The 12,875-nt window shown below is 38.6% G+C and overlaps 1 protein-coding gene across 2 annotated transcripts in view; it reads left to right on the forward strand.

Annotated features, from left to right (window-relative positions):
- The window catches only part of DAPP1 (dual adaptor of phosphotyrosine and 3-phosphoinositides 1), a 58,685-nt gene extending 46,238 nt beyond the window's left edge, over positions 1 to 12,447 (forward strand). Inside the window, exons 5-9 of one of the 2 annotated variants that reach the window (XM_082462362.1) lie at positions 5,335 to 5,382; positions 6,766 to 6,828; positions 8,233 to 8,318; positions 10,925 to 11,012; positions 12,333 to 12,447. In XM_082462362.1, coding sequence (XP_082318488.1) covers positions 5,335 to 5,382; positions 6,766 to 6,828; positions 8,233 to 8,318; positions 10,925 to 11,012; positions 12,333 to 12,401 — 354 coding nt within the window. In that variant the 3' untranslated portion in view covers positions 12,402 to 12,447. Of the gene's footprint in view, positions 1 to 5,334; positions 5,383 to 6,765; positions 6,829 to 8,232; positions 8,319 to 10,924; positions 11,670 to 12,332 lie in introns of those variants that run through there. The other variant, XM_082462361.1, reaches the window with a different exon arrangement.
- Positions 12,448 to 12,875: the final 428 nt, after the last annotated feature.

A 12,875-nucleotide genomic window follows, 5' to 3' on the forward strand; every position in this document is an offset into this window, starting at 1 on the left:
GAGGAGGTGACATTAGAGAAGAGGCTTCACAGAAGGGAAGGAATGACTCAGGTCAGGATGTAGAAGAGCATTGCAGGCAGAGATCAGGACAAAAGCCTCGAGGTGGGAACTAAATTGAGGCGGTTTAAAGACTAGTAAGAAGATCTAGCAACTGGCATGGAGTGAGCTAGAGGGAAAGTGGTAGGAGATGAGATTATTGGGGTGATGAGGGGTCAGATCATGTAGCCAGTGGACTTCTCAAAGCGCAGTGCCACCCAGCTGAGTGTTTGGAAATTTATGAGCATTTCAGTTGTCACAATGCTCTGGAGCATTGCCAGCATTAGTGGGTGTCTGGAGCTGTGAAGGGTCTGGGACTCTACCCTTCTTGCCAGTTAACAAGATCGCCTGCCACAGTTTCACAGGCGTTGAAAGACTCAAAAGGCTTCTGCTTGTCTGCCTTTTCCTCTGAAGCGAGCACTCTTTCTATCTTTTCAGGCTGTCTGCTATATAAATATGCTTTAAAAATTGGTGTGGGACAAAGGGCTGTTGGTGCCTTGCTCGTAAGACATGGAGAAACACAAGAGACCCCTGGAGAATTGTCCAACAATGGGCAGGGGTCATGGAGGCTAAACATCCCACAACACATGATGAAGAATTACCCAAAATGCTAATTGTCCTTTCCTTACACAACACGAAAGGCCTTGTAGGAGAAGGTAGAGAATTAATTTTTTTCCTAAGCGTTGATAAAAAAAAATCATGGGAGTTTGAGTAACACAATTTGTTTAAGTTTCAAAATTTTTAAAAAGATAATTTTCACCACCTAGTTGAAAATGGAGTCAGGGCAAAGTTGGAGGCAAGGAGACCAGTTAGGAGGGTGTGACAACCGTCCAGGTAAGAGACCATGGTAGTTGAAACCAGAGAGGGGAATAAGAATAGTAGTTAGAACAGGAGGAAGGCATGAGAACTGGTCAACTTCACGATGTGTTTCAAAGGTAGAAGAAACAAGACTTACTGATGGATTGAATGTAGTGTGTGAAGGAAAGAGCAACGGAGTAAATACTCCTGCTGTTTACTGAGATGGCTGAGATTGCAGGAGGAGTGGGAGATGGGAAAGAGGTGTAGTTTTGGACCTGGGGACTGCAAACCACCAGTTAGTTATGTTAGTAGAGTTTACGGGAGATAATATATGTCGAGTGGTTGACATAGACCAGAGCCTATGTCAAACGTTGGCTCATTAGCTTCCTTTGCTTCCCTTTTGTGGTATTTGACATTTTTCAGAACTCTCTTCCTCTAAAAATTCTGTTTCCTTTGCTTCTGCAACCTCTTTCTGTCTTTATTATGTTATCTTTTCAGCACATTTTACAGTTCCTCTTCTTAGACACCTCCCTTGCATGCTGGCCTTTCCAATATTCTGTCTTTGAAGCTCTTCTCACAGTTTTGGTGTCTATCCTTCTAGTCTTTTTCTTGAATCAATATATATATTTTATTAACTGCACAAAGTCACGTTTGGTTTTGTCCATTTAAACATTATCACACAATCCTATTCTAAAAGACAAATGCTCATTAAAAACAAACAAAAATAAAAACTCACAACCTTAATAACCTAGAAGATTTGTCATTTAAAGAAGGTTTAAAAGGAAAAAAAGGGGGTGGCAGAAGAGGGGTTTTCTTACAAGCTTTTCAGCAAGTGTCACATTTTCTCCTTAAATGGGAAGGATTTCAAAACAAAGGTGAAATGGCTTAAATAGAAGTATTCATAAAAAGGAACTTTACAGAATTGTCAACAATATTAAGACAACATTGACTAACCAGTTTCATTATGGCATCTTCCCCCACTCTTCATTGTAGAGTTATAATGCGCTTGTTTAATTAATTATATATTGTGAACATCTTCCACGTCATTACATAGTCTTCTAAAACATCATTAAAACAAATTCCTTAATATTTCATTATTTGGATATATCATAATTTATTTTGTTAATTCTCTACTATATTTTTAAATTTTCAATAATTGCAAAGTTATAGAAAAATTGAAAGAACAATACAAAGAAAGTAAATTGCCTGCATGATGCCATCACCCCAGTACTTCAGTGTGTATTCCTTACACACAAGGACATTTGCCTCATGACCACATGGAGCCATTCAAATGAGGAAATTAACATTGATACAGCACCATGGTCCCATCCACAGATCTCATTTAGGCGTCACCAGTTTTCCCAGTAAGGCCCTTTAGAGCAAAAGGATCCAATCCAAGATCACAAGTTGCTTTTATTTGTCCCGCCTCTTGAGTATTCTTCACTCTGGAACACTTCCTCAGTTTTTCCTTGATATTGTGACTTTGACACTTCTGAATATTAAAGGCTAATTATTTTGTGAACTGTTCCCCAACTTTAACTTATCAGCTGTAGCCTTGTGATTAGATTCGGGTTTTGCATTTTTTGGTAGAAATACCACAAAAATGATGCTCTGCACGTCTCACTGCATCCTGTCAAGTGGAACACGATTTCAATTTGTCTTATTCCAGTGTGTTTGATGACTTGATTAATTGGTGTCTGCCAGGTTTCTTCACTCTGAAGTCACCTATTCCCTTTGTCATTAATAAATATTTTGGGGGGAGATTACTTGAGACCAAGTAGGTATCCTGTTCCTCATTAAACTTTCATCCACCAATTTTATCATCCATTGATGTTTCTTGGTTGCTTTAATTATTACTGTGATTGTTGCCAAGTGGTGATTCTGTGGTTGTCTTATCCCTTTTACATTTATTGGTTGTCATTTTACTGAAAAGAAAAGCTTTTTATTCTTTGAATTTATCCAATTATTTTTATATCACGGGTTCTAATCATGACTGTTATTATTTATTTTGATCCCTCAAATTTCCCCCGTTTTGGCCAGTAAGAGCTATTTCCACATGACTTTTGTATCCATACCTCATATTTCTTTGAGAATTTTCTTAATTTCTGGTACAGCAAATTGTTCCAGGCTTATCTTGTACTTTTCTTGTATCCAGCTCTACAATCAGCTATTTCTGGAGAGTAGTACTTTAGAAATCCAGATCTGGGTGCTACAGTTGCATTATTAGCAGAATGTCACTCTCCTAGCCCACTCTGAGAACAGAGCTAGGGAAAATATGTATGTCTATACATATGTACACTTATCTATATTGCTGTCTGTATTTCTTTCTAGTTCTATCTATCTAAATTTCTCTCTCTCTCTCTCTCTCTCTCTCTCTACCTATCTATCTATCTATCTATCATCTATCAACTATCCATGGGTTTGCACCCATACCTCCAATCCTACTCCAGTTCCACAAGGCTTATTTTAATTTCTTCACTTTTCATAGTTGTAACTCTCTTTCCCCACAGTGAGGAACATGGATTCCATTATCTTCAGTACATTCACTTATTTGTAGATCAGTCAAATGTAATCAGTCTCCAATTGCAGCCGGGCAGGAACCCCACTGCCTGTCTACTTTCACTCCCTCACCTACCGCAGATGCCCACGTAGCCCGACTTGGCTCTGAAACTGTGCCCTGGCCGGCACATCCACGCCTCTGGGGCGGAAGCCCTCCTCGCCCTGCCAGGCTTCAACGCCTGGCACTGAGCTGCCACCCCCGCCATTGTCCCCACAGATGCCCTCTGTTCCCTGATTTGACTCCACCCTTTGCTGAGGTGCACCAGTGCCCTGCACACACTCACACTGATGCCTGCCTTGCTTCATCCCACCTGATGGTTTTGGACTAAATTTAAGGCAGGTAGGGAGGCAGGTAGAAAGGAGGGTAGGCAGGTTAATGCTTTATTTTTAAAATATTTAGGTTGTTTCCAATTTGGGGCTATTATAAACATCTTTCTTATTACAGATCATGTATTTTTAAAAACATAAATCTGCTGTATAGTTGTTTCCTTTCTTACCTCCTGAGGCCATGAATAAAATTGGTATTCTCAGCTTTTTTCTCTGCAAACTTCTATTTATCTATCAAAACCTTAGAAAGATACTAGACTTATAATATATTGTTTGGATGGAGGTAAGATGGAGTGAATAGCATATCCCTTAGTAAGATTTTAGTAAATAATTCTACCAGAGTCTTCTATGAAACAATTTACCCTTAATTATTTTGCCTCTGCAGACTCAACAATCCAAAATGTTAATTTTTTTCTATTTCCATAATATAATACCCAAACTCAATTCAGTCAGTTCAATTTTTTTGTGTCAAAATAAATCAAGCTGATTATTTGATATCAAATTCACCAATATTATTTAGCATTATTTAAATGAACGCCTGGGAAGTTCATCCTTACTTAAATGCCATAGAACTGTAGAGGAAGTGGTCATATATTATTTCTAGTTTTCACTCTCTTTGTTGTTCCTCTTTTTATTTGGTAGGGAGAATTCACCTAAGGGAAACATACTCTAGAAACTCCCAGGAAAAAACATTGACATCAACAGGTCATTTCCCAGTTTTTATTCATTTTTTTCTTACTAATATAAGATATATTATGACATTATATTAGAACATAACATCTTACCAGGAATTCAATTTCTTTGGAAATTTATGAACTTAGAATTTTTTTCATCTGAGGGTCCTGGTTTTATGCAAATTTCTATTCACACAGTTCCCCACCATTCCTTACATTTTGTAGGTGCCAGCTAAGTGTGTAATGTTGTTGTTACTCTGGAATTAATGATGAGTGAGTTAAAAGGAATGACTCATTCTCACTTCAAATCCCTTTTGGATGAATCCAGTGTAAATAAATCTGCACTCATGAAAATCTGTTCCATGGACTATAGGTCTCAAGAGACGGTCTGCAAAAAAATAAAAGGGGGTTTCAAGGAGAATTACATGATAAAATAAATGTTGAAAATGCTATTCCTAATGTTCCTTCTTTACAATTCATGAAGCATATTAGCATAAAACAGACTCCGGGAAGTACAGAAATCCTTCTTTGCTTAATCCAGAGTTTCCCAGGTACTGACCCCATGTCAGTGTGTGTGCACATATTTATGTGCATAACACCCCACCAACAATGCAAGCAGCTGGGACGCACACACACACTTTGCCCAATGCCGACTTTTATAAGTGGTATGATGTGGCTGATTGTTTGCAAACTGCGAACTCGTGTTAGAGGAGAATCTGTCCATTGTTGCCTGTTGCTACAGAATCACGCCAGATGATCTGGTCTGAAAACAGTCTCTCACAGCACACGGAGGGTTTTCAAGTGCCTAGATGAGAACTGAAAGGCAATTACTTAAAGATCAAAGGCAAACTTGTGTTTCATTTTAAAATAGGACAGAAATAGAAAGACAAAAATAAAGTTGTGATAGTTCTGGGCTTCACTTGTTTCTTTCTTTTTTCAGCTGGGCACCAAAGAAGGTTACCTCACCAAACAGGGGGGGCTCGTCAAGGTAAGGAAGCACGTTGCTGCCAGCCACAAAGAAAGAGAGCACGCCATGGGGGCTCAACCCTCATTTTGACTTTATAAAAAGCAGAACCTACTTATTTTGACCCAGTTATAATATTTACCTGTTTCCAGAGTTCATCTTTATGGCCAATATTAGTCAAAATTCTGGAAAATGACTTGACTATTCTTTGGCAAAGCCAAATGTATGAGAATAGCCTACATTTAATACCCAAGAAAACATGTAATCCTTTTGATGCAATGATTGAGGATGAACGTTAGCAAGTTAACTCTAGCACATATCTTGGCTTTTTAAGATTTTTTAACAAAAAATAAGTGAAAATTGAATGAAATGTTTACCTAACAGTAGGCCCCAAAAAACCCGTCACCGGCATGATTGTAAGTGTATTATAACATCCCACAGAAAACAAAATTTAGGACTTTACTAGTTGGGGGGGTATCCTCTATTTATGTGATTGTACCTTTAAAGTTACTCTATTTCATTTTCACGTGCCAAGAAGGCCTTCATGGAATGTGTCTGTTCTTTCCCATTTTGAGTCAGGACACTTAACCTCTCGAGGATACTGGCCTGCTTGAATTTAACTTAAGTACTTAGTTATTTGTGCCCCTACTGGACTGGATGCTTCCTAAGGAGAGCAAGTATTCATGTTCACAGCATTATTTTTAAATCCAGTTACTTCTTTTAACTGGGAACATTGCCACCCAACATCATTAGTGTTCTGTTAGTACATAAGAAAGAGGCAGTGGGTAACAACTGTTTTTCCACCAATGCCATGGAACTCTTAGGCAAGGTTTAGAATAGCATGTGGTTCAGCTTCCTAAACCTCAATCTGCTTATCTGTAAAACAAGAATAATAATATTGGGTTGGCCAAAAAGTTCGTTCGGGTTTTTCTGTAGGATAGTGGAAAGCCCCGAACGAACTTTTTGGCCAACCCAATATTTGGCAATGTATGGGGATTGGCTATAATGTATATAAACCTCCAAGGATAGTATGCAGCCCTCAGTAGGTGCTGAAAAATGATATCTATTCTTATTATGGAGTTTTATTAAGATTATTAAGTCTTATTAAGATGGAAATTTCAGCAGTTTGTTATAAATCACCTTGAATGTTTATGATAGGTTATTTCTTTTGTTTAAAAATGTTGATATCTTTGCCTCCGTTGTGAGCTTAATGCATGGAATCATTTTAATTTTTGAAACTTTAAAATTTTATTTTATTTTGAAAGTTTTTTCCTCAGAAACAACACTGCAAGAATATTTTATTGTATCTAAACTTTTACGTACTTTTACAACAAAAGGAAATTAACTAGTTCAAATATTATGGTCCTGTATTCAAAACCTACATGTTTTAATTTTTTTTTTTTTCAGACCTGGAAAATGAGGTGGTTCACTTTGCACAGGAATGAACTGAAATACTTCAAAGACCAGATGGTGAGAAACATGATAATATATTTTCCCTTTAAAAATGAGCCCTGTACCACTATGGAGGACAGTATGGAGGTTCCTTAAAAAACTAAAAATAGAACTACCATACGACCCAGCAATCCCACTACTGGGCATATACCCTGAGAGAAAACCATAATTCAAAAAGAGTCATGTACCACAATGTTCACTGCAGCTCTATTTACAATAGCCAGGACATGGAAGCAATCTAAGTGTCCATCGACAGATGAATGGATGAAGATGTGGCACATATATACAATGGAATATTACTCAGCCATAAAAAGAAATGAAATTATTTGTAGAGAGGTGGATGGACCTAGAGTCTGTCATACAGAGTGAAGTAAGTCAGAAAGAGAAAAACAAATACTGTATGCTAACACAAATATATGGAATCTAAAAAAAAAAAAGTGGTTCTGATGAACCTAGGGGCAGGACAGGAATAAAGACGCAGATGTAGAGAATGGACTTGAGGGCATGGGGAGGGGGAAGGGTAAGCTGGGATGAAGTGAGAGAGTGGCGTGGACTTATATACACTACCAAATGTAAAATAGATAGCTAGTGGTGCTTTGTGTCCACCTAGAGGGGTGGGATAGGGACGGTGAGAGGGAGACGCAAGAGGGAGGAGAAATGGGGATAAATGTATATGTATAGATGATTCACTTTGTTATACAGCAGAAAATAACACAACACTGTAAAGCAGTTATACGCCAATAAAGATGTTTTAAAAAAAAAGAGCCCTGTAGATGAAATGTCTGCCTTCAAGATCCCTGAAATTTTCCTATGAGCAGCTGAAACATCCTATGAATGATTGGAGATGTGAATTCTTGATTCCTGATATGAGCAGTGTTCTTTTGCAAAGACGAGATGTGTATCCCAGACACGGCTCTCTCGGGCTGGCTAACTTCTAGCTCCCTGGGGACATCATTCCCTCCGTCTAAGGCAATGGAATTGTTCTCTTGCCACAGTGTATTAACTGTCTCTTGCAGCAGTGTCCCCCTTTATTAAAAATATGTCCATTTCTCATGCCGATTTCATTAAACAAATTTAAAATTATTTCATCTCTTCTCATCTTTCCTACACAAAATTTCTGAGTAAGTGGATGTTTAAAAACATGGGAGACAAATATGACTCCCTTCCACGTGTTAAAAATCCATCTCCACCAAATTTAAATTGACAAAGAAAATCTCTTCCTAATGTCCAGTTTCATGAAAAGCCAATCCCCAGATGAGCATGTGACTTCCCTTAGGAAGGTTTTCTATAATCAGTCCCCGTAGTAGAAGGAAAGTTGACAGTCGCTCATAGTGGAGACTTGTTAGGGGAACAAGTGATGTACAGATTTGTATGTGTGTTCTTATGATGACACAGTTTGCCCTTTTATTTTATTTTTTTAAGTCACCAGAACCAATTCGGAGCCTAGATTTAACAGAATGTTCGGCTGTACAATTTGATTATTCACAGGAAAGGGTGAACTGTTTTTGGTAAGTTGTTTTATAAAGTAAATGTTTTTAAAAGTCTTCTTGCCAGACACTTAGTTTAGCAGAAGAATAAAAAATTGTATGTCTTAATGGGTACAAATGTTCTGATCTGAGGCAGGTGGGTTTAACCATCACACAGGGCATGTATGTCAGAAGTGCTTTCAGCCGAGTGTGACATAATACCTCATTTAAAGTGACTTAAACAAGTAGGAAAATCTCCTGGGTATAATTGTTTAGGTTGTGCACTGCACAAGTATGATGCACTGCACAAGTAGGATGCCATTCACATCTTAGCTTTTATTCCTTTGAGGTGTTTTATTCAATTTCAATTACAACTTTGTTGACTCCAACAATGAGTGATTTGTATAATGATGACAATTCTGGCAGATGGCACAAAAGTGTTTTGTTCTGTCACAATCAGTATATCATGACAATTTTCTAACTGGGAGAAGTAAAGTATCTTGAGAAAAGACTGTCTTATTTCTCACCAACTTTTATTTTTTTTAAAGTTCTCAAACATACAAAAATTGAAAGACTTATATACCCATAGACCCTTCACCTAGATGCATCAATCATTAATATTTTGCCATATTTGCTTTATCTCTAACTATTCACTTTTTTTCCCCTGAACTAGTTGAAAGTAAGTTGCAGACATCATGGCACTTTTTACCCCTGAATACTTAAATTTGCATCTCTTAAGAAAAAAAAAATCACCTATAGAACTACAATACCATTGTCATACCTAAGAAAATTAACATTAACTATTATTAATTAATGATTGTATAGTATCAACCAATAATGGAAATCTTTTCAAAATTCACATAAAGGTACCATATGAATTAACAGGGGTTTATATTTCTCATATAACAAGCAATTGGGAGATAGGCAGCTACCTTGACAAGGTCAGGTCCAATGTCTCTACAATTCTCTTGGTCTTTCCCTCATGCTTACTACTTCAGGGTCCAAGAGAGCTACTCTAACTGTAGGCCTCACATTTTCATGTAAGCCATAAAGAAAGATGCTGGGATGGTATTAGCCAGGTCTGCCCTTTGTATCAGGAAAGCAGACATTTTCCCAGAAACTCTTCTATCAGATTGTTCCTCATCTCATTGGCCAAGACTGAGTCCCATGGCCATCACCAGCAGCAGGCGAAGCTAGAAAACAGTATAGTACGATCATAATTGGCTCCAATAATTATAATTTATCACCTGGGGTTCTGTTAGCAAGAAGAAAGGAAAAATTATCTGTATTAACAGGCAATTAATGATGTCTCTCCCAGGGAGAACCAAACAATGACAATTCCAGCAGTTGGTTCTGTACACAATATCACACCTCCCCCAGCTTCCCCTCTCTCTACTCACTGCCCAACCAGACCTCACGTCAGTGTCTACCTTTTATACACAGGACTTACCTCTTGTCTATTCAGCATTAATTACTGGTATAACCAGATATGCTGCTTTGGTTTTAGGATATAGAAACCCTTCTGATTTCACTTTAAGGCCTTTTTCTTTTTTTTTAATTAATTTTTTATTTTTGGTTGCATTGGGTCTTTGTGGCTGTGCGCGGGCTTTTCTCTAGTTGCGTCGAGCGGGGGCTGCTCTTTGATACTGAGCATGTGCTTCTCACTGCAGTGGCTTCTCTTGCGGAGCACGGGCTCTAGGCTCTCGGGCTTCAGTAGCTGTGGCATGCGGGCTCAGTAGTTGTGGCTCGCAGGCTCTAGAGTGCAGGCTCAGTAGTTGTGGCGCACGGGCTTAGTTACTCCGCAGCATGTGGGATCTTCCTGGACCAAGGATCGAACCGGTGTCCCCTGCATTGGCAGGCGGATTCTTAACCACTGCGTCACCAGGGAAGTCCAAGGCTTTCTTTTTTTTTTCTCTTTTTTTCTTTTTTCACAAAAAGGACAAAAAGATTTTTAGTGTTTGTTTGGCATCTCAACTGTAAGGACAGGAGGTGTGGGCAAGCTATAAGTCAGACGATTTTGACTCTATAGCCAAAGAGACAGTCAAAGGAGGAGTTAACTCTATTCCTAGTACAGTCTTTCATGCCAGTAGGCAAGTTTGTCTTCCCTTCAGCAAAGATTAACTCATGGCCAGAAGTGGGCAAAATAAATAGTTGAAGAGATCTATTGTCTCTTTTTCCTGCCCTGAAAAGTTAAAACTGCCTTCATCCACAGAGGGCAGTGTCATCCTCGCTGAAGCCAGCTAACACAAATGAGCTCCTTCAACAAACTCTCTTATCTGTCTTGCTTGTTCTTTGAATCGTAGCACAAGTTCTGAGTCATTTAACAGATCAGCTGAATAAACACGTATGTGTATTCAGTCTAAGACATGAACAATCAAGTTATCTGGGGGTGACCTGGACCTGGTTTTTTTCTTTGGACTCTCACTAGAAAATACAAATCTGGCCTGTAATAATAATAGGAATCTACAGCCTCAACATTTCTGCGTTTGCTGGCAGGACTAGCTCCACATATACCAACAACTCCTCAAGTTCTCACCCAGGTTCTTCGTCAATTCTTTTTCCCCTTGGAATACTCTAATTAGTGCTCAACTAACAGATGTTCAACCAACTATCTGGAGTGTCTTACATTCTTTCTTTTGTCTTATCAGCTTAGTATTTCCATTCAGGACATTTTATCTCTGTGCAAAGACAGGAGTAGAAGCTGATGAGTGGATCAAGATATTACGCTGGAAATTGGTGAGTTATTCGTGTCTCTGGATGCGTAGTCCTCAGAAATCACATGTTGATGATTTCAAACATATTTCTATTGAAAGAGTCAGACAACCCCCGAGAATGGACAGGAGGTCTACTTGCAGGCTTGTGGAAGAATCTGTTCATTCTGGGATGTGGAAGGGATGGAGAAAGGAATAAAAGAAAAAGAACGAAGATGCACTGGGGTCTCAGCCCCCGAGCCTAGCCTGGCACCCTGGTGTCTATCAGGCTTCCTATAAGTGTGTGGGCTGGTCCAAGTTTGCCTGGAGGAGGACATGTGGGACCAGAGGTCAGACAGAGGAAAGCTGACATATTTCTATAGTAGAAAATCCTTTTATTTTGTCAGAGAAGGAGGCTTGCCAGAGAGACTTAGCTTAATGTCCAGTTACTTTGTGCCAGTCAAGGACAAAAGGTGTGTTAATTTATCTGCTTTCTATGTACCTCCCAGGAGGAAGACAAAGGGCTTATAAGAATTTACTAGTCTCATGCATTTTTTGTGTGTTTGCAAGTTAGTGAGTTGTTAGCTGAGAACTTGTCCTTAAAGCTTTCTTAAATTTCCTATAAATACCATCTTGAAACCCTTCATGTTTTCAACTATAGACAATTATTCCTAATTTTTTAAATGAAATTAGCTGATATATACAATCTTATTGAATATTCCTTTCTAAATACTGGGATTTTTGCTTTTGGTTATCTATTCAGTTTGAGATCCAAAGCAATATACCACTCATTCTGAGATAGTTCCAATGTATTTGATATTCAATGGGGAAATACTCTGCCATATGAAGCTTTTGCTCAAATATGAATCATTTTTTATTTCTTCTATTTTGTAACTATGCAAGTGACACAATCATTATAGAAAATTTAAAGTAAAAATATATCAATTGCACATCCTTTCAGACTTCTCTCTCTGCAAATAAGTATTAAAAACAAAATTTAATCATTCTGTAGTGTTTACTTGCTCATTCCACTTAGCAATATATCATGAACATCTTTCCATATCAATAAATTTAGATCTATATCTTCATTTTGATTCGTTGAATAGTATTGCATTTTATGGATTACTACAAGTATTAGGCCAGTTCCCAATCTGTGCGTGTTTTAGCAACCACTTTACAGTATAGTCTCCTGAGAAAAATACAGAAAACCTGAATAAAACTTGGGGAGGAGGGGACATGATAATTAATTTGTAGTTGCACGGTTTTCTTACTAGTCAGCATTTCTTATTTAATATTTGTCAAAAGCCAAAGTTTGTTATCTTAAAGTTGCTCAATAATAAATACACGTGGGTGTGCTTTCTTGCAGTCTCAAATAAGAAAACAGCTTGATCAAGGGGAAGGCACAATCCGATCTCGGTCATTCATCTTTAAATAGACAGACCTTCCTCGATGAGGGATGCCCTGACCCAGGAGCAGGGTGGAACGCTCCTGATGTTGTGATCCACAGCAGGTTTCAGATGAAAGCTGACTGAGGATTTTTCTGTAGAAACAAATCAAAAGCAGATGCGGATTTGGACCTTTCAGAAGACACCTCATTTGCTGACTCACAGAAAACTGCTGCCCTTCAAGATCCTGCCATGTCCCTGAGAATACCGAAGCCTCCTCGTTCTGATGGAGACGGATGAACCACTGCGACCAGGCGTGCTCGATCTTAGAACACGCAGTGGGAGATGGTTTTTGTTTTCCCTCATTGTTGTCCCCAAGCTGGTTGACATTAGTTACCCAAAGTCCCACTCTGCACCAGGGTCAACTCATCTGACTTCCAGGTTGTGCTATTATCCAGGAAGGAAACAGCTAAATATGTAGCCCGAGGTTTAGACTGCTTTTCAGAAAGTGTATTGAGATAGCA

The sequence above is a fragment of the Balaenoptera physalus genome (genome assembly GCF_965194825.1).
Source record: "Balaenoptera physalus genome assembly, chromosome: 5".
NCBI classification, from domain to species: Eukaryota; Metazoa; Chordata; class Mammalia; order Artiodactyla; family Balaenopteridae; genus Balaenoptera; species Balaenoptera physalus.